This window comes from Leucoraja erinacea, chromosome 16 (assembly GCF_028641065.1).
Source record: "Leucoraja erinacea ecotype New England chromosome 16, Leri_hhj_1, whole genome shotgun sequence".
NCBI classification, from domain to species: domain Eukaryota; kingdom Metazoa; phylum Chordata; class Chondrichthyes; order Rajiformes; family Rajidae; genus Leucoraja; species Leucoraja erinaceus.
Genome location: NC_073392.1, coordinates 22,181,965 through 22,203,480, shown reverse-complemented (window position 1 = coordinate 22,203,480; position 21,516 = coordinate 22,181,965). Strand labels below are relative to the sequence as shown.

The window sequence follows — 21,516 nt, the reverse complement described above, 5'->3', positions numbered from 1 at the left end:
TAACTAACTTGGAAACTCCGGTCTGACTGCAGTCTGAACACGAAATGCAAACTTACTGGAAATACTCAGCAGGTCAAACAGCACCTATGGCTGGAGAAACAGAGCCAGTGTGTGTAACAGGTTGATAATGGAGAAGTTAGAGATAAACAGGCTGAAAATATTTTGCCATATAACATAGAAACAGGCTCTTCAGTCCAACTTGCCATGCCGACCAAGATGCCCATCAATGCTAGTGCTATTTGCCCATGTTTGACCTATATTGCTCAAAGATGTAGAGTACGGATTTGGAAGAAAACGTGAGAGTGGTGCAGTCAGAGAGATTAAATGACGAGGAGATTATCCAGCATAAAGAAAGAGAGTGGATGTGAAGAGGTGCTCTGCTCAGTCCGAAACATGTGAGCAGAATAATTCTTAAACACTGCAAAAGGAAAATATTCGGAATTCCAGCATCTTGCATTTTTGTATTTGTGCTGAACCGGCTGAACTTTATAAATTTAGCATCTGAAATTGCAAATATCTATCCTTTCATGACAGAAGCAGACAACTGGGACAAATAAAACTCCTTGCTGATTGGGTGCCAACCCCCTGTGATACCACATCAGTGGGAGGGTGGCTGTAGTTATCCCCCTCGCCTCTGGGAGGGGCTGCTGAGCTGCCTACTGAGAGCCCACGTTGTCTCTTGGTGCCATCTGCTGGAAGGGAAGGGGAAATCTCAACTGAACAACAAGGAAAAGTGACCTTCATTTTTGGCTCACCACTATTAAATTTTCTCCAGCATTTTTGTCTACCTTTTATTCCTAATGTAATTTAATAGTGTTAAGCCAAAATTGTCCTTGTTGTTCGGCGGGGGAGGCAGCATCTATGGAGCGAAGGGATGGTGACGTTTGGGGTCAAGACCGTTCTTCAGACTGATGTGGGGTGGGGGGATGGGGGGAGAAGAAGAAAGGAAGAGGCGGAGACAACATAGGAATACAAGAGTATTTTATCTCTTTGTATAACTTTTGTTCATGAGCCGTGCAATATGTCAGCCCATTCACATCACATTAAATCACATTCTTAGAACAATTGCATGCAGTCACAATGCTCCCCTCTTGCCATTCCTAGTTCATTTACATAGGTACATAGGCAATAGGTGCAGGAGTAGGCCATTCGGCCCTCCGAGCCAGCACCGCCATTCAATATGATCATGGCTGATCATCCACAATCAGAACCCTGTTCCTGCCTTCTCCCTTAAACCTATTTTGTCTGATTACTGACCCTTCTGGAATATAAACTTGTTTAATTTAACCCATAAATACTATTCATAATTTTAAACAACCTCTCTCCAATCGCTACCTTGATCTCACTTCCACTTCGACCAAATCTGATCTTACCTTTTCTCCATTTCCATCTCTGAGCATAGGTCAGCTATCTAGAACCATTATGTCCTCTACATCCCTATCTCAACTCGGATCTGCTATCTTTTGGCATTACTATCTTTCGCAGGACTTTGCCTGGATTAGAGGAAATCAGTTATGAGGCGAACTCAAACAGGCTGCACGTGTTTTCCCTGAAGCAAAGGAGGCCTGATAGACTATGAGAGACATCGATAGGTAAACAAATATTTTTCCCCATGGTATAGGGGTATCAAAAACAAGCATAGATTTAAAGTGACGGGAAGAAGTTTTAAAAGAACATTTGAGAGGAACTTGCTTTTACATAGAATGGTTGATATTTTGAATGTGCTGCGAATTGCGATGATAGAATCAGATATAATCACTATGTTCAAGACAGACTCTAAATAGGCAAGGTGTAGGTGGATATAGTTCTAATGTGGGCAAATGAGATTAGTATAGACAAGCTAAAAGGTGAACGTAGACATAGTGGGCTGAAGGGCCTGTTTCTGTGCTGTACGACTGTGACGTTATAGTTGCATTTCCCTGTGATAGAATGATGGACAGCAGAATGCAGTAGGGCAGTGTGACCTGGGTATTGTCAGATAAGGCACCCAGGTTAGAAGGCAGGTATGCAACTCCCCACCCCCTCCCCCTTCTGCACCACCACCTCCTTCCTCTTTACTGAGTATAAGGATCAGGAAGCTTTACAGCATTTTGATTAGACCACATTTGGAGTATTGTATGTAACGCTGATTGGCCCATTCCAGGAAGGATATGGAGGCTTTGGAGAGGGTGCAGAAAAGATTTACTTGAATGCCTCCTAGATTAGAGGGTGCTAGCTATAAGAAAAGATTGGACTTTGGATTGTTTTAGAAACATAGAAACATAGAAATTAGGTGCAGGAGTAGGCCATTCGGCCCTTCGAGCCTGCACCGCCATTCAATATGATCATGGCTGATCATCCAACTCAGTATCCCGTACCTGCCTTCTCTCCATACCCCCTGATCCCCTTAGCCACAAGGGCCACATCTAACTCCCTCTTAAATATAGCCAATGAACTGGCCTCAACTACCCTCTGTGGCAAAGAGTTCCAGAGATTCACCACTCTCTGTGTGAAAAAAGTTCTTCTTATCTCGGTTTTAAAGGATTTCCCCCTTATCCTAAAGCTGTGACCCCTTGTCCTGGACTTCCCCAACATCGGGAACAATCTTCCTGCATCTAGCCTGTCCAACCCCTTAAGAATTTTGTAAGTTTCTATAAGATCCCCTCTCAATCTCCTAAATTCTAGAGAGTATAAACCAAGTCTATCCAGTCTTTCTTCATAAGATTGGAGCATTGGAGGGTGAGGAGAGACCTGATAGAAGTATATAAAATTATGAGACGCTGTCAGATAACCTTTTCATCAGAGCTTTTTACATAGGGTACAAATGTCAAATACCATTCATTTTTAAGCAGAGAGTAGTAGGTGTTTGGAACGTGCTGCCAGGGGTGGTGGTGGAAGCACATATGAAAATGGAGTTTAAGAGGCTTTTAGATATGCATATGAACATGCTGGGAACAGAAGGATATGGATCACATGCAGGCAAAGGAAAATTAGTTTAACTTGATATCATGCTTGACAGACACTATGGGCCGAAGGGCCTGTCTCTGTGCTTGCCTGTTCGATGTTCCAAAAACACAGTAGCTGGTCACAGACTACCAGATACGGGATTCCATTCATTCCACCCCCAGGATAGGAGGACTTGGAGGGGGGTGGAGGGAGGGGAAGGGATGTGCAGGATGTTGGTGGATGGACGTGGGGAATACTTGCACAAGTGACTGAGCTTATGGATCCCATCAGTTACTAAACCAGGTACTGCCCCAAACCCAGCTTTGTCACACATTAACAGGAGCAGTCAAACTCCAGGTAACATTCCCACATCTAATCGTTCCCCCCCCACCTCCCCTCTTCCCCCATCCACCCACCACCTACTATCCCTCCCACTGCACCATGGGGGGGGGGGGGGGGGGTTATCAGAGACTTACCTTCACCTATCTTGAAGGAGGGGTGAAAGGTTGCCAGGTGATAGTGCACCTTCTCTCCATTAGCACTGACCTTGGTCACATAGAACTCTGGCCCTTGGTTCTCCGGAATGCTGACAGTGCTTGGGACTGACCTGCAAGAGAGGGTGCATTAGCAGGGCAGGGGGAGCGTAGTGTGGACCGGGTGGAGGTAACACAGCGACTAGGCATCTGCATCTCAACCCCAGCCATGAAACAAGAGATTGGTGTGTAAAATTAGAGCAAATGGTATTGAGGGAGGGTATTGACATGGATAGAGAACTGGTTGAGAGACAGAAAGCAAAGAGTAGGAATTAACGGGTCCTTTTCAGAATGGCAGGCAGTTACTAGTGGGGTGTCACAAGACTCAGTACTGGGACCCCAGTTATTTACAATATATATTAACGATTTAGATGAAGGAATTAAATGTAACATCTCCAAGTTTGTGAATGACACAAAGCTGGGTGGCAGTGTGGGCTGCGATGAGGATGCTATGAGGCTGCAGGGTGACTTGGATAGGTTGGGTGAGTGATCCGATGCATGGCAGATGCAGTATAATGAGGATAACCACTTAGGTGGCAAGAACAGGAAGGCAGATTATTATCTGAATGGTATCAGATTAGGAAAAGGGGAGGTGTAATGAGACCTAGGTGTACTTGTACATCAGAAAGTAAGTATGCAGTACAGCAGGCAGTGAAGAAAGCTAATGGCATGTTGGCCTTCATTGCGAGAGGATTTGAGTTTAGAAGCAAGGAGGTCCTACTGCTGTTGTACAGGGCCCTGGTGAGACTACATCTGGAGTATTGTGTGCAATTTTAGTCTCCTAATTTGAGGAAGGAAAATATTGCTATTGAGGGAGTGCTGTGTAGGTTTACCAGGTTAATTCCTGGGATGGCAGGACTGACATATGATGAAAGAATGGGTCAACTGGACTTGTATGTACTGGAATATAGAAAGATGAGAGGGGATCTAATAGAAACATATAAAATTCTTAAGGGATTGGACAGGCTTGATGCAGAAGACAGTGGAGGCCAATTCACTGGAAGTTTTCAAGAGACAGTTAGATTTAGTTCTTAGGGTTAAAAGAATCAAGGGATGTGGGGGGAAAAGCAGGAACAGGGTACTAATTTTAGATAATCAGCCACAATCATATTAAATGGCGGTGCTGGCTCGAAGGGCCAAATGACCTACTCCTGCACCTATTTTTCTATGTTTCTATGGGAACTCTTCGAGAACAACTTTCCAACTGTCAGTGGTCTCAAGATTTAAAAAAAGGAGAGTTGCTGGAGGAACTCAAAAGGTAAGTCAGCATCTGTGGAGAGAAATGGCCAATTAACATTTTGCATTGGGACCCTACACCTGTAAAGAAAGTAGAGAGGAAGTGTAAAGAGGAGAGGGAGAGGTGGCAAGAGCTAGCAAGTGATAGAAGAAAGTGAAAAATGGAACTGAATGAGGAGGGATGGTGGCATATAGGAACAACAGAGAGAGGGAGGAGTGTGTGTGGGGGGGGAGTGTGTGTGGGAGGGGGGAGTGTGTGTGGGGGAGGGGTGTGTGGGGGGAGGGGTGTGTGGGGGGGGGGTGTGGGGGGGGAGTTGTGTGGGGGGGAGGGTGTGTGTGGGGGGGAAGGGTGGTGTGGGGGGGAGGGGTGTGTGGGGGGGAGGAGTGTGTGTGGGGGAGGGGTGTGTGGGGGGGAGGAGTGTGTGGGGGGGGAGGCTGTGTGGGGGAGGGGTGTGTGGGGGGGGGGGGTGTGTGGGGTGATAGGCAGATGGGGGAATTAAATCATATAATACGGAATCAGGGATAGTTGGGAAGAAGGGTGTGTGCTTGAGAGGATTGTGTGGGGGGAGGGTTGTGTGGGGGGGGGGGGTGTGTGGGGGGGGGTGGGGGGGGTGTGTGGGGGAGGGTTGGGTGTGTGGGGGGGGGGTGTGTGGGAGGGGGTGTGGGGGGGGAGGGGTGTGGGGGGGGAGGGGTGTGGGGGGGAGGTGTGTGGGGGGGGGTTGTGTGGGGGGGTGTGTGGGGGAGGGTGTGTGTGGGGGGGGGGTGTGGGGGGGAGGGGTGTGTGTGGGGGAGGGGTGTGTGGGGGGGGGAGGGGGTGTGTGGGGGGGGGGGTGTGGGGGGGATCATGTGTGGGGGAGGGGTATGTGGGGGAAGAGGGTGTGTGGGGGGAGGGGTTGTGGGGGGAGGGGTGTGTGGGGGGAGGGGGTGTGTGGGGGGGGGGGTGGGGGGGGGGGGGTGGGGGTGGGGGGGGGGGGTTTCGGGGGGGGGGGGGGGGGGTTGTCAGGGGGGGTGGGTGGTTGGTGGGGGGGGGGTGTGGTGGGGGAAGGGTTTGTGGGGGGGGAGGGGTGTGTGGGGGGGGAGGAGGTGTGGGGGGGGGGAGGAGTGTGTGTGGGGGGAGGAGTGTGTGGGGGGGGGAGGAGTGTGTGGGGGAGGGGTGTGTGGGGGGGGGAGGGTGTGTGTGGGGAGGAGGGTGTGTGGGGGGGGGAGGAGTGTGTGGGGGAGGGGTGTGTGGGGGGGAGGAGTGTGTGGGGGGGAAGGGTGTGTGGGGGGAAGGGTGTGTGTGGGGAGGGGGTGTGTGGGGGGGAGGGGTGTGTGGGTGATAGGCAGATGGGGGAATTAAATCATATAATACGGAATCAGGGATAGTTGGGAAGAAGGGTGTGCTTGAGAGGACCAGGATGGATAGAAGAGAGAAAGGGACAGAGAGGGTTTAGGTTACTTGAAATTGGAGAGCTCAATGTTCATGCCATTGGGGTATAGACTACCTGGGCGGAATGCAAGGTGCTGCTCTTCTAGCTTGAAATTGGCCTAATTCTGGCACAGGAGGAGGCCGAGGGCAGACATGTTGATGTGGGAATGGAATGGAATGAAGCAACCGGATGATTCAAATGGCCATAGTGGACAGAGTGCAGGTGCTTGGCGAAGCGCTCGCCTCACCTGCATTTGGTCTCCACGATGCAGAGACCAGTAGTCACACCAACTTAGACTGGGCAGCAAGTGACCACTGCCCACTGAACTGCAGCTGGTGAGTTCTGGGAGACGACCAGGCATGCCAGTCTGCTCCTTCACCTCGCACATCACGAGGCAGTGAAGGAGGGGTGCAGGGGGAGTAGCAGGGAGGAAGAGAGTGAAGTCAATCATCACATGATGACTCTTTTACCCCTGTCACTTCCTGTTCCTCCCTGCGGCACCAGTTCACTCACACAAGAGGTCAGCCATCAACAGTCACCAGCAGCTGAGATTGAAGTTGTAGGTGGACACGTGTACAGAGGCTGTGATTATTGGAACAAGCCCTGCTTCCACAGGCCGGTTCCCCTCCAGCAACTCTCAGCCGATCCTCCCCTGAATGCCACCCCTTCCTGGGGACTTTCTCCCCAGGATAGGTATTCTGTTTGGCCAGATAGTGAGTGACAGAGGCTAAAGGCACCTTGAAGGGCAGAGAGAGAATTCTTAGGGGCGTAACTAAGTCCCCATGGGGGGCGGCAGGGTGAGAGTTATAGAGTTGTATGCAGACCACACAGCATGGAGTAATGGAGGGTGCCTACACGTGCCTAAACACACACAAGCCCAAAGGGTGCAAGGAATAATCAACACTAGAACGTTTACACACGCATACTCTTTCTGTGATCATACATCCCTATTCTCTTCAATGAACATACACATAACAACTCTATTGTATGTGAAAACACACATGCACAATCATACACACACATCCAACTCTCTCACATCTGAACAGTGTCTCACACAGAGTCTCACACATAAACACCTCACTCTTTCTCAGGCACATGCACACACACCCATGTACTCTCACACGTCCACACTATCCCACATATGAATACACACTCTTAGTGTTTCTCTCATAAACACATCTTTACCATCCTCTCTCACACACACGTAAATACACCCCCATCCCTATTTTTTTCTCTCTCTTTCTCTCTCCCTCATGCACACGCATCGCCCTACTCCTTTCAAACACATATGAACAAATGTGAGTAGATGGAGGGAATGCTGATAGAAGGAAGGGGACACTGTAGTGGAGGGATTTTATGAGAGAAGACAAGAGACAGATCAGTAGCTTGGAGCATAAATCTGCAGTCCAAATGGGCATCATTCCCGTGATGTTCACTCAAATCGCAATAAAACTGACCATTGTTCCCTCAGAAGCTGGGACCCAGCCGGGCGCTGAGCAGGCTGCTCCAGTTCTAGGACATTGACTGACCACAACAATGCCTGGAAGTGCAACCAGAAAGCTACTAAATAAATCTCATCACATCGCACAGTAAGTGTTGTAGGTGGGTAATAGTGGGGTGGGGTAAGTGGTGGGAGACAAAGGGGTTAGGGTAATGGATGAAAGACACAATGGATGGGTTAGTGTGTGTAGGTGCAGTGTGGCAGGTGGTACGATAAGTGGGTGGGAGACATAGTGGTCACACTTACGTGAAGACTGGAGGCCAGTGACGGACTGGAGTCACAACAATGGTCACCACCCCTGTACAAACAGTTACTGTGTTCTCAGTGACTGCGATGTAGAGTTTGAAGTTCTATTAAATACAGAGCAAAGCCAGACTTAGATAAAACCTATGACCAACCATTCAAACCTTCTGGGGCAGCACAGGAGCATGGGGAGTATCTCACAGGGTTCCCATATCTACTTCATGTGGAATCTGTCCAGTGAAAACCAGGCAGTTCACCGTCAAGAGGAGGAGTTGTAATAACAGCAGGGTCGCTTTGACTACATCACCAGGACACTCACAATGGGAACCAGGCCCTTCCAGGCATCTTGCAGCACGTCTCAGGATCCCCAGGAAACTGGCATTGGGAGATGAGATCTCCAGAGGTTTCACAATAGGAGACAGAATCTCCACAATTCTCATATGAGGAGCTTGGATGTCTACAAGTCTTGCACTGGGAACTCGAATCCACAAGAGTCTCACACTGGGAGATGGGATCACCACGAATCTTGTGTTGGGAGTTGGGATCACCAGCGATCTCACACTGGGAGATGGTGTCTCCAGGAATGTCACCCTGGGAGAGAGCATCACCAGGAGTCTCATACTGGGTGCTGGGATCTCCAGGACTAACACAGGGAGGCATAATCTCCAGTAGTCTCATATTGGGAAATAGTATCTCCAAGATTCTCATACTGGGATATGGGAACTCCAGGAGTCTCACACTAAGAGCTATAATCTCCATGGATTTCCCACTCAGTCCCTACAGATTCTACACTTTCCCCTGCCCAGACTTTGTTGTGAGCAGTTCTAGAGTGAGCAGAGCAAGAGTATGGTATGCTTGTCATCACCTTCAGATGGTAAAATGTTGCTGTGCAGATTTTTGCTATTTCCACCCCCCATTAACCAGAATGCCGACAGATGGATTTTACCCTTTCCATGTTATGTCGTCCAAAGCCATCAAGTGGCACGTTGATGCTGCCCGACCAATCCACACTGAAGAGGTCACTCGCAGACAGAGGAATGGTGTCGATAATGGCGTACTGCAATGAGAGCAATGAATGTGTGATGGCGTTAGTGTCGGATACACTGAACACATTCCTGTACCCGTACCTTCTGCTCGGTCTCACTACTCTGGTCCTTTCACCAGCTGAGCTGTGGTTACTGGTGCTCTCTAGCTGGAGGTCTAGAGCTTCAGCCTCTGATCCCATGCCAGGATTCGCACAACGTCCTGGCCAATGCGCCGGCACTAAGGAGCGTGCAGCACTGTCCAATGCCCCCTCTACTGAGGTGCATGAACCCACTGATTCCCACCCTTCCTCGCAGTTAATGGGAATCATCCCTGTGACTCAGTGGGGTGGAGGGCTGGCGTTCTCCTGGATCCCTGCACAGGAGCTCATGTGGCATTGCTGAACTGGAGAGTCGGCTATAAAATGAACAATTAGCTACTGGCTTCCAAGCAACACATCATCCAATGCTTCGGTTCTCACTTGACCAATCAATCGTTGGGGCCCAGTGAATAGCAGCAATAATGTTTCCTTGTCATCTGATTGTGCAATCCATATTTGGAAAATAGATTCACTGATTAACTTTGTTGGTGAGTTCACACCCAGGAATCTCCCCCAGCACCATCACACTGGCCTAAAGGCAAGGAACCCTGGTTTCCACTCTCAGGCCAAGCTTGAATGTTTCATGTAGGCACAAGGAACTGCAGAAGCTGGTTTACAAAACAAAAGACGCAAAGTGCTGGAATAAGCAGGTCAGGCAGCATCTCTGAAGAACATGGATAGGAGATGTTGGTTATTGACTTAAGAAAGCAAGGCTTAAACACAACCCTGTCCTCATCAATGGAGAAACTGTAGCGATGTTCCAAGCCTTCAAGTTCCTTGGCAGCCTAACCAGGTCCCTTCACACTTATGCGGTGATCAAGAAAGGTTTAGGTTTATTATTGTCAAGTGTACCAAGGTAACGTGAAAATCTTTAATAAGATCACAAGTGGTGAACACAACTTAACCGTTCAAAGGCCCATCACTTCATTCCAACCAATCCATCTTCAGGAAAGCTGTAAGCACTATCAAGGAAATCTGTCACCCTGGCCATTCCCTATTTTCTCTTCTACGGCCTGGGAGAAGATACAAAAGGTTGAAAGCCTAGATGTCCAGACTTAAGATCAGCTTCTTCCCCACCGTTATCAGACTCCTGACCCAATCACCGCTTTAACACGCCCTTCCTGGCGGTGCTGCCACATATTCTTATTCATAATTCTGGTTTTGGTTAGTCTTTTTGCACTTTAGTTTTTTTTTTTTGCATTACCTTTGATTGCACTCTAATCTTTGCAATATTCTTCTGTTTTGCATTTGTCATGATATTTATTGTTACATCTATTATTATCAAGAATATTGTCAAAAGCTTCATGCAAACAAGGAATTTTATTGCATCCTGATGTACATGAAAATAAGCTAATCTGAAAATGAATCTGCCACACATAATCTTACCGTGAAGTTCTCTGAGAAGGTTGGTGCTGTGACAATTGTGTAGATTTTGGAGAGAGGGACCGCTGTTTCCAGCACGTTAACCGTGGCTCCTGTCAGAGTCGAGACATTTATTACGTGAGGTTTTGTAAGACTTAACAAGACCCAAAGGCCCAACATTAACCAATGTTTCTTTGCCCAGTCCGTAGGATTTTGGAAAACGGCATCCAATGTAAGCTAAACATGGGAATACTCTCCCTCTCACACCAGTAACCCCACCCCCGACCTGGGAACACACTTTCCCTGCACCAGTAACCTCTCCATACCCTGACCTGGAAACACACTCCCCCCACATCAGTAACCGCCCACTCTCCCCTGACCCTGGAAACTCACTCCCCCTGAACCAGTAATCTCCTGACCTGGGAACAGACAATTCCCACACCAGTAACATCCCCATGACTGGGAAACACACACACCTCACAGCAGTAATCTCACTCTGATCTGGCAACACACTCCCCCACACGTAACTCACCCCCCTCCAACCTGGGAACACACTCCCCACCCACCCAGCCACACTAGTATCAGGTCACAAACTTGGAACACACTCCCCCCACACTAGTCACAATGTGCTGTGCGCTAATTGAACTAGAACTGAAAGTTTGGAAAGAAACATCACCTCCTGGGCTCTGGAACTGTACACCACACCTCACGTCGTGGACATCTAACACGTACAGCCGGAGTTGCTCCTTCAGACTGTTCGTATTGTAGGCAATGATTGAAATGGTGAGCACATACATCGGAGTCTTTTCATGATCCAATGAGGCATGATTGTTCAGGAATATCTAAAAATGTTTTGGAGAAAGTGTCAGTGGATGAGGTGTAAGAACTACTCCTACAGGAGGCCTGGTGCCTGGTGCCTGGTGCCTGGTGCCTGGTGCCTGGTGCCTGGTGCCTGGTGCCTGGTGTGCCTGGTGCCTGGTGCCTGGTGCCTGCCTCCTGGCAGCTTCTGATGTCTGCCCACATCAATGGCGCCCCTTCCACAGACTAACAGATCAGATCAGACCTGCTGTTATACTCCTTCATGTTGCACCCTCGCAGTGGTGGGACCCTGTCTCCCAGCCACTGCCACCCAATGGGGCTATTGGGCACCTGGTCCTGCTGGGGAGATTTCCAGTGCAAGTACTTAATTGTAAACTTGGAGTACTAACTGCTTCAACTTATTGTTGCTGCATTTTTTAGCATAAACTTTGCTGGTCAAATACTTGGGTACGATGCAGGTAGTAAAACAAACTCATAAAGACTCAAAAGCATCTGTGCATTAGCAAATAGACCTCTACAGGCAGAGCTAGAAGTGGAACATTGTGGTGAAGGTGCTAGATCTGTGGAACAATAATGTAATGGGAACCATATCATATCGTAGAGTCAGGAAGCATAAAAACAAGCCCTTCAGCGCTGTGACTTCATGCTGACCTCAAACATGCTTTAACATTCATCACATTTTATTTTCCTCATATTCCCAACTACACACTCCAGATTCTCCCAGTCACCTACACACTGGGGGCAATTTACAGTGGCCAACAAACCTAAGTACCCTTTGGGTTCTTGGAGAAAACCCAAACACCCAGAGGAAACTAACACGGTCACAGAGGGAACATGCAAACACCACACAGATGGCATTAGAGGTCACAATTGGACCCAGGTCACTGCAGTTGTGAGACAGCAGCACGACCAGCTGTGCCACTGTTGTGATCTATGTGTTGGAATGTTGTGCATTTCATATATCCATCACCCCCATTGCCCAACACCCCTGCCCAGTTTCCGACTAAGAGTTAAATTTTTCCCACAGTGATTCTGCGATCCGGGGGAAAGAAGAAGTATACCTCTGCATTGAAATAGATTCCATCATCTGTTTCACGGGTCTTCCTCCAAATTATCTGAAAGAATTCGCTTTTCGGTACAGAAGAGATGGTAATTTGAGCAATGAGAGAGTTGTACACAATTATCCGGAACTCAGAAATCCTGGTTCCTGGAGGACTGTTCTCTGGGACAGCAGCAGTGCTATCGAAACTGTCCACAACTGCAGGGCAAGGGAAGGAAAGATAGGATTATAGTCTCACAAAGAAAACCATGAGATTTTTACACCTCACTCAGTGGTTGCATTCTCATCCCTCACTCTAAAGACCTGTCAGAAGCCATGCAGTAAAATCTGGTTGAGACCGTGCAGCAGTGCCAAAAGGATACGCAGTTGGAGATGCTGTCTGTTGAAGGAGATGTTAAGCTGAGTCCCTGTCTGCTCTACTTTAAGGCAGAGCAGGGTATTCTCTCCAGTGTCCTAGCCAATATTTATCCCGTAACCAACAACACAAATAGAATCATCATCATTTGCTGTTTGTGGCAGCATACTATGTACATATTGCCTCCCGTTTTACACACCTCAGTGATTCTTTGCCTTGTTGATGTTCAGCCATGACAGAGAATACCCTCCTCCCACAGCAGCTTGCAGCTTCCTCCTCTCCCCAACCCCCTCTCCCTGCTCCATTACTCCAGCTACAAATTCACAGCCGTTTAAAGCTGAAAAATAATTTCCAGAGACTTACTAATTTGTCCACCGACACGAATATCACCTGGAAAATTAACAAGAAAGGTATTTGATGATTAGTTAATACTGATGTCTCAAATGTAGCATGCAACAAAGTCGATTCTCAGATGGTTGGAGAATTTAAACCCTTCCATTTCTTTTAAACAACAAATATTCTGTGCATTCTTTTGAAACATTTTATTTACAGAAACTTACTAATTTGTCATTTGGCTCCAAAATCACCTGGAATAAAAATAATATGAAATGGATTTGATTAAATATCTGAATAATACAAATGTCCTAAACATAGAATGCAACAAGGCAGATTCTAGGAAGTAGTTGGAGAATTTAAACCCGTTCATCTTTTTCAAGTGTTAGATATTCTTTACATTATTTTGAAATAATATATTAGAGGGTGGTACAGATGCACACACACACTCACTCATATCCACACATACACCTACCCACTCACTGTATAGGCACTGTTTCAATGTGGATATACACAAGCTCACAACTGCTTGTATGCACAGGTACTCACACGCATTTAGTTTTCCAGTCATGCCCACACACTGTGGCCCACATGCCTGCTCCAAGATGAGGCTCCTCTTCTTTCTGTATTCTCCCTCCGACACCACGTATGCAGACCAGCCCGCACCCGATTGTGTTCCTAAACCTCGTTACTCTTCCCCTCCACGTCGTCTCCAGGTCTAACTTCCCAACGGGCTTTCTTCAAACTATCCCCTCCTGAACAATCATCTTCTGCTTGCTGCACAGAATGGAATGTGTGCATGACGCAGCAACACAGCGGGTGGAGAGCTCCCTCATACGGTCAGAGACCTGGATTCAATCCTAATTTCCAGAGCTGTCTGTATGGAGTTTGTACATTCTCCCAGTGACCGTGTGGGTTTTTTTCTGGGTGTTCTGGTTCCCCCACATGCTTGTTTTTAGATTGAAGATAGACACAAAAAGCTGGAGTAACTCAGCAGGACAGGCAGCATCTCTGGAGAGAAGGAACGGGAGACGTTTCGAGTCGAGAACCTTCTTCAGACTAACTGACTATTGGCGTGAGTGCGTTTGAGCGGGTTTTGTGTGTCTGTGCATGTGTGAATGAACGTTGTGTGAGTGTGTTAATGAGTGTGTGGAGGTGTGTTTGTGAGTGTGTGTAAGTGTGAGGATGATTTTGTGTGTGAGTGAGAGTTTTGGAATGAGTGCATGAGTGTGTACGTGTGAGTAAATATGTTTGAGTGTATGTGAGTGAGTGTGAGGGGTGTGCATGTGTATGTGAGTGAATGTGTGTAAGGATTGAGTGTATATAAGTGAATGAGTGTGAGGAGGTGTGAGTGAATGTGTGAGGGTATATAAATGTGAGTGTAAGTGTGTAAGGAAGTGAGTGTGTCTATAAATGAGTATATGAGCAAATGTGTATGGGTGTGAGTGCTGGAGTGTGAGTGAGCGAGTGCGTGAGTGATTTAGTGAGTGAGTGAGCTGTGTCTTTGGCACTGTATCTGCTCCTACACTATTGTGAGCGTGGGAGAATCAAATGGGTGTGGGAAATAGTAGGGGCTACATTAAATAAATGGGCAATGGGATTTCTCTGAGAGCTGGCATAGACTTAATTGGCTGAACGGCCTCCTTTCATGTCATAGGAGAATGCAAAAGGTGCAAGAAATATGATAAATGGCTGTTATTCCCAGAGAGGCCCTTCTCATCTGCAGGGGTCTTTAACATGGGACAAGCTGTAGATCAAACTGTCCCAGTCCCAACCCATCTCATTGAGACCAGCCTGTTCCAATCCCAGCCTGTCCCAATCCCAGCCTGTCCCAATCCCAGCCTGTTCCAATCTCAGCCCGTCCTAATCATAGGTTATTCCAATCACAGTCTGTCTCAGTGAGACCAGTTTATCCCAGTCTCAGTTCCAGACTGTCCAACCAGCCTGTCCCTGTGATGTTAGAAAGACTGACAGAGACTCTAGGTTGATACTCACGCTCAAAGACAACAACAGTGAGCAGCAGTCCCAGGCAAGAGAGGGCAGCCATCATCCAGGCCCCTAGGAACGGCAATGGGTTATCCAGTAATCCCAGCTCCCACTTTGTGGCAGTTCGCCTCCCACTGCTTTTCAAGTACGGCTGCGTTACCAGGTGTAACAGCACTAAACAAAACTGGCCAACCAACACAAGCCACTGTAATCTTCCCCTTGAACTCATCAATCAGTGTCTAACTTCACTCCAATTCTCTGCCAGGCCTTTTGCCCATTTCACTTCAAACAACCAATCAGCACCTTTCTGACCCTCCTTTCATTCGAACAACCAGGCATGTCCTCACTACATAACAGCACAGAATCCACAACAAATCACAAGCACAAAGGCTTGCAATGCAGGATGAATGAATCAAATCCACGCCAGGGGAGCTCCCTGCCTTGATCCTACAATTCTATTCCTTTCAGGTTGCCATATTTCCTCATGATATACTAAGAGCCATTTGGCTCATTGAGTTGAGGTTGGCTCATGAAGGATTCCTATCTGTCCATTTCCCCATTCATTTATTTGTGACATGCCCAGGAGCTTAATATCTTCTTTTTTTTTTAGTCCTTTTCTTTTCACTGCCTTGTGGAATTTATGCAGCAATGTGAAGCAATAGAATTTATTACAGCAATGTGAAGCAGCAATGTAATAATTCCATGTTTGCCAGGATCCTGGGGAAATCTTTCCCATTTCTTCAAATCTGTGCAATTTATTGCAAAGAAGTTGAAATTTTAGGAATAGGGAGGATTTGTTACAGGGTGTTGGTGATGTCACACTTGAAGAACTGTGCACAACTTTAGTCCTCATACTGTAGATATGACATAGCTGCATTTAAAGCTGTCTAAAGGGGATTCACCAGTCTAATTCCTGAGATGAGAGGGTTGTCCTGTCAACTGAGGCTACACTAGTTTGGTCTATACTCCCTAGAGTTTAGAAAAATGAGGGCTGACTTTATTCAGTCATAAAGTCTTAAGGTGTGGCACAGGGTAAACGTTGAGATGTTTTCACGAGTCGCAAAAGAGTTGCAGTTTAAAGGGGCGGCCATTTAAAACTGAGGTGCACAGAAATTTTCTTCTCATAGACGGAGGTGAATCTCAGGAACTTTCTACCCCATGGAGTGTGGAGGCTGTATCATCACAGGTAGTCAATGAGAAGGTAAATACATGTTTTGAAAGATCAGGGGATTGAGGGGTTTAGCACAAAAAAGGAAAACAAATCAAACTGTAGATTTTGGAATCTGTAACAAAAAACTGTAAACACCAGAAGAACTCACTCAGTCAAGTAGCAACTGTGGAGAGAGAAAAAAAGTATACATTTGGGATCAGTGACAGAAGTGTTACATGGAAAAAATGTGACATTACTTTTTCCACAGATGCAGCTTGTCTGGATGAGTTCTTCCAGTGTTTCTATTTTTTAAGCTGATGTCATGAATGTATTGAATGTCAGGGCAGGCTTGAGGGTATAGACAATAGACAATCGGTGCAGGAGTAGGCCATTCGGCCCTACGAGCCAGCATTGCCATTCAATGTGATCATGGCTGATCATCCGCAATCAGTACCCTATTCCTGCCTTCTCCCCATATCCCCTGACTCCGCTATTTTTAAGAGCCCTATCTAGCTCTCTCTTGTAAGCATCCAGAGAACCTGCCTCCACCGCCCTCTGAGGCAGAGAATTCCACACTCACCACTCTCTGTAAGAAAACATATCCCCTGACTCCGCTATCTTTAAGAGCCTTATCAAGCTCTCTCGTGAAAGTATCCAGAGAACCGCAGAGAATTCCACAGACTCACAACTCTCTGTGTGAAAAAGTATTTTGTCATCTCCGTTCTAAATGCCTTACTCCTTATTCTTAAGGGGTAATGGCTTGCTTCCATGGGCCGAAATCACGGGGGGGGGACAGGGGGACACGCCCCTCCCCCCATGTTTTGAGAGGTGGGGAACAATCCCCCCCATGTTTTGTAGTCCGGATTTAGAAATTCGGTGGAAAAAAATCTATTAAAAATCTCCGCTTTCCGTGAGACAGTGGGTTTGGGACTGATGATCAAGGGCGCCAATTGGACGAGAGAGGCGACGGTCAGCAGGCAATCTAAATCCGGGGGTTTGAGGTGAGAGTGGAAAGATAAAGCAGGTTTATGAGGCAAGTTTTTTACACAGAGGTCAGTAGTGTCTGAATGCACTGTCAGGCGAGTGGTGGAAGCATATATGATAGCAATGTTCAAAAGGCATTTTCGCTGAGACGTGAAGAGGTAGGGATTGGAGGGAGGGTTGTAGACCACTTGCAGGCAGATGTACAGTTAAAATTGACATTATATTCGGCAGAGACATTTTGGGCTGAAGGACCTGTTACTATGTGTTGTATTCAGCAGTATCTCCCTTTACTGATCCGTGTTTTGTCCCATGGGAATTCTTCTTGGCTAATTAGCCGGCAGAAGGCATTGAGACTGAAGATGGGGTGGAGGCAATTGAAGGCAACAGCAGGTCAGCCATTCCAGTTATCTTGGAGTCTACCAACCCCAGGATATTGGATTCCTGCTTTACCAGGTTGAGGTTTCACCATGATCTGCAGCCTCTTGCATTCCTGTGCATAGAATTGCCATACTAGACCATGATGTAACCAGTCAGCATACTTTCTACAGTACATCTGTAGCAGTTTAAAATAGTTTAGTTTAGTTTAGAGACACAGCGTGGAAACAGGTGTTTCGGCCCACCGAATACATGTTGACCAGCGACCACCCATACACTAGTTCTATCCTACACACTTGGGGCAGTTTACAGAAGACAATTAACCTACAAACCCTCATGTTTTTGGAATCATAGGTCATAAGTGATAGGAGTAGAATTAGGCCACCCGGCCCATCAAGTCTAGTCCGAAATTCAATTATGGCTGATCTATCTCTCCCTCCTAACCCCATTCTCCTGCCTTCTCCCCATTACCTCTGACACCTGGACTAATCAAGAATCTATCTATTTCAGCCTTAAAAATATCCACTGAAATAGCCTCCTCAGCCTTCTATGGCAAATAATTACACAAATTCACCACACTCTGATGAAAGAAATGTCTCCTCATCTCCATCCTAAAAGAACATCCTTTAATTCTGAGGCTGTGACCTTTAATACTAGACTCTCCCACTAGTGGAAACATCCTCTCCACATTCACTCTATCCAAGCATTTCACTATTCTGTATGTTTCAATGAGGTCGCCTCTCATTCCTCCAAACTGAAGCGAGTACATGCCCAGTGCCGACAAACGCTCATCATAGGTAAACCTACTAATTCCTGGGATTATTCTTGTAAACCTCCTCTGGACTCTCTCCAAAGCCAGCACATCCTTCCTCAGATATGGTGTCCAAAATGTAGGATAAAACCGGAACACCAGGAGAAATCCCACATTGTCACAAGGAAAACGTGCAAACTGCAAAGAGCACCTACAGTAACATCCATAGCCAGGATTGAATCTGGGTCTCTGGCACTGTAAGGCAGAAACTCTACTGCTGCACCTCCCAATACTCAATGGGTCAAACGTCATCTGTGGAGGTGTAGGGTTGGTTGTTTTCCGGGTCTAGACTCTGCATCAGGACTGAGATTGGGGAGGGAAGAAATCCAATATATAGAGGAGAGCTCATTAATGAGACTTATGAATGTAAACAAGTGATGGAAATTGTTAATTAGACATTTTACTGACTCGTTGGAAATGACCAAAGGTTATAATATCCTTCCTCCAACACTGGTCCACTGCAATGGAACTCTCGGCTGGGAAAATTACCATCCATGATTCTCACTTTGGAATTCTACATCCCAATTGCCAACTGAAGATCTCACTCTTCAATGACTTCCATAACTAACTGATGTTATATACCAGAGATTATCCACCCTTTGCATCATACAGGTTATTGCCCTCTTGCTGTAGCAATTTGAGGGACTGGGATATGGGTTGTGTTAATGATTTTACGATATGTTTTGTGAAAGTGCTCCTACTAATAGCAAGGGATGTCAGACATTATGTGGAAGTGTCAAATGATATTAACACCAGAGTATTAAATGAATGAGCCATTAAATGCAATGAAGGTGACAAACTCCCTTTGGATTGCCCCAAATACACCTAGGCCCATGTTAAATATTGAGTAAAATGCCTTAAGACAATTCCATCTCCAAGACAGTGTGATTTACATTCAAATTGAAAACTTCCTCTAAGTGCTTCCACCAAACAGACTAGGTAAGGGTCAGGTTGTAAATCTCATTCTAAAATGGTTCTTCAAACACAGCCAGCGCATGTTAAATTGAGCAGTCTAATTCAGTAGCATTGTCCAATCAAGCATACAACATGGCAACCATAAATAAAAAAGTAACTGAGGTATGGTTTAGTTTTCCACATGAACTAATCCAACTGCAAAAGGCCAAACCACTCGGCAGATGGTGTGCAGCTCCGAGCGGCTGTTCAGAATAACGGCTACAACATTCTGCTCTGTAACCAGGGTTTTTGTGCTCTGTGAACGCACAGTCTTTCATTATGACGGTCTGGCAAGCATTCAACTTTCTTCACTGACACACTATCCACTCCAAAGATTGTTAATAAAGAACTGATTTATATTAATACTAGAAATTCTAGATGCAATTCAGTTGGACTGTTTTAATGGCTATGAATAAATTCCTGTGTCTGACCTGGCATCCCCTAACAGAAGCTCTAGGCAGGGGGCACACACCTATAGAATCAACAGGTGTTCTTCTACCTGCAATATAACTGTGAGATAGACACAAAAAGCTAGAGTAACTCAGCGGGATAGGCAACATCTCCAGGGAGAAGGAATGGGTGATGTTTTGGGTCTCGCCTGTCAGGCTGAGTTACTCCAGCTTTTTGTGTTATCTTCGGTTTAAACTAGCATCTGCAGTTCCTTCTTACACATATAACTGTGAGAAACCATGGTACAACGTTATTGATAATCAAAGATATACTGCTGATGCTGGAAATTCAGAAATGAAAACAGAATGTGCTGGGAATATTCTGCTGGACAGGCAGTAGGCCTGGGCAGACCGAGCGCACATGTTCAGTGAAACGGTTGCCGAATCTTAACTTGAGTTATGTTCCCTATTCTTTTCCCTCTGCTTCCTGCAATCAGCCTGGATGTTTTGATGTTGTATCTCTGATATCTGTCATACACACTTGTAATGTTTTATTCAACCCTCTATCCCTTTGATCATCAAAATAATAATTTTAATTCCACTATGTTTCCCTCTAATTGGAATGCACCCAAACCATTGTTCAATGATGATGTCTGCCAGCTTTTGATTCCATTTTAGCCCTGGGCCGAATCTTTTTATCCCATTTAAAATGGCCCTTTTCCAATAGGTTATTTTTATCTTACGAATGGCGTATACCACTTTCCATTATTGTTTCAACCATTTGGTTTGATAACTGTCCCCAAAATGTTCCTCCATCACTTCAATTGCTCCATCTCATTCCCCAGAAATAAGTCCATGATGCCTCTCACTACATGTTGAAATATACTGGTCATGAATGTCTCATACAAAATTCTGAGATTCCTCTTCTTCTTCTTTCCCTTACAATATTAGTCTTCCATTGCTTATGAGGGTGGCTGAATTCGTTATGACGTTTGTGTGCCTGCACAATTTCCCTGTAAAATTGCACCTCTACATCCTCCCCACCATTCAGCAGCCTGTACAATCCTCCAAGTAAACATGGGAAACATAGAAAATAGTTGCAGGAGTAGGCCATTCGGCCCTTCGAGCCAGCAACACAAGTAGATTTTGTTCCTTAATTTTAACCAAGTAGACACTGTTCTTGACATCCAGGAAATCTTCTCTCACTTGCATGGCAAGATCCTTCTTAATCAATACTACCACATTAATAACTATGGCTGAAACTCTCCAACTTTGTTTAATATACGTTGTGCATTCATATTTATAATTGTAAGACTATCTAAGGCTTTCTTGAACTCGGTGTGATTCAATGTAAAACTATAGTCTTGCTCCTATGCAAACTATCTTTCCTAATCCATGGTGCACATTTGTTGTCTTGTTGCCACCACCAAAATTAACTTTGATTGAATTGATTGAAAAATAAAGCATGAAAACAAGCCCTTAGACCAATCAAGCCCACACGGCCATCGATCACCCATTTACACTACGTCATCCCACTTTTGCCATCCACTCCCTACACATTTGGGGCAATGGGCAGACACCAATTAACCTGCAAACCAGCACGTCTTTAGGATGTGGGAGGAAACTGGAGCATCCAGAGGAACCTCACATGGGCACAGGGCGAAAGTGCAAAGACTGACTGCATCCAAGGTCAGGATCGAACTTGGGAATCTGGTGTTGTGAGGTGCTGCGCCACTGTGCCACTCTGAACCTGCAGTAATATTTAAAATAGAGAAACTATTTCCAGGGCAAGGCTGCAAATACTGAGAGTCGCTGATTTATGATAATGGTAAAAGATTCCATGGGGGAGGATGATGTGTGCACTGTGATGATGAACGCATAGCCAGGCATTGTGCTGGAGGTAGTGTCAACAGTCATGTTCAGCAGGGATGAATCCAAAGAGGGAACAGATTTGACCACCGCAAATAT

The 21,516-nt window shown here is 46.3% G+C and overlaps 1 protein-coding gene across 2 annotated transcripts in view; it reads right to left on the bottom strand.

The window, feature by feature from the left end:
• LOC129704596 (cadherin-related family member 4-like) overlaps window positions 1-15,129 on the bottom strand; it is a 38,255-nt gene extending 23,126 nt beyond the window's left edge. The window contains exons 1-8 of one of the 2 annotated variants that reach the window (XM_055647823.1): window positions 14,895-15,129; window positions 12,930-12,956; window positions 12,213-12,409; window positions 11,009-11,174; window positions 10,357-10,445; window positions 8,794-8,904; window positions 7,851-7,954; window positions 3,402-3,532 (exon numbers count right to left, since the gene is read on the bottom strand). In XM_055647823.1, coding sequence (XP_055503798.1) covers window positions 3,402-3,532; window positions 7,851-7,954; window positions 8,794-8,904; window positions 10,357-10,445; window positions 11,009-11,174; window positions 12,213-12,409; window positions 12,930-12,956; window positions 14,895-15,114 — 1,045 coding nt within the window. In that variant the 5' untranslated portion in view covers window positions 15,115-15,129. The remainder of the gene's footprint in view (window positions 1-3,401; window positions 3,533-7,850; window positions 7,955-8,793; window positions 8,905-10,356; window positions 10,446-11,008; window positions 11,175-12,212; window positions 12,410-12,929; window positions 12,957-14,894) is intronic. The other variant, XM_055647824.1, reaches the window with a different exon arrangement.
• Between the last annotated feature and the right edge of the window lie 6,387 nt (window positions 15,130-21,516).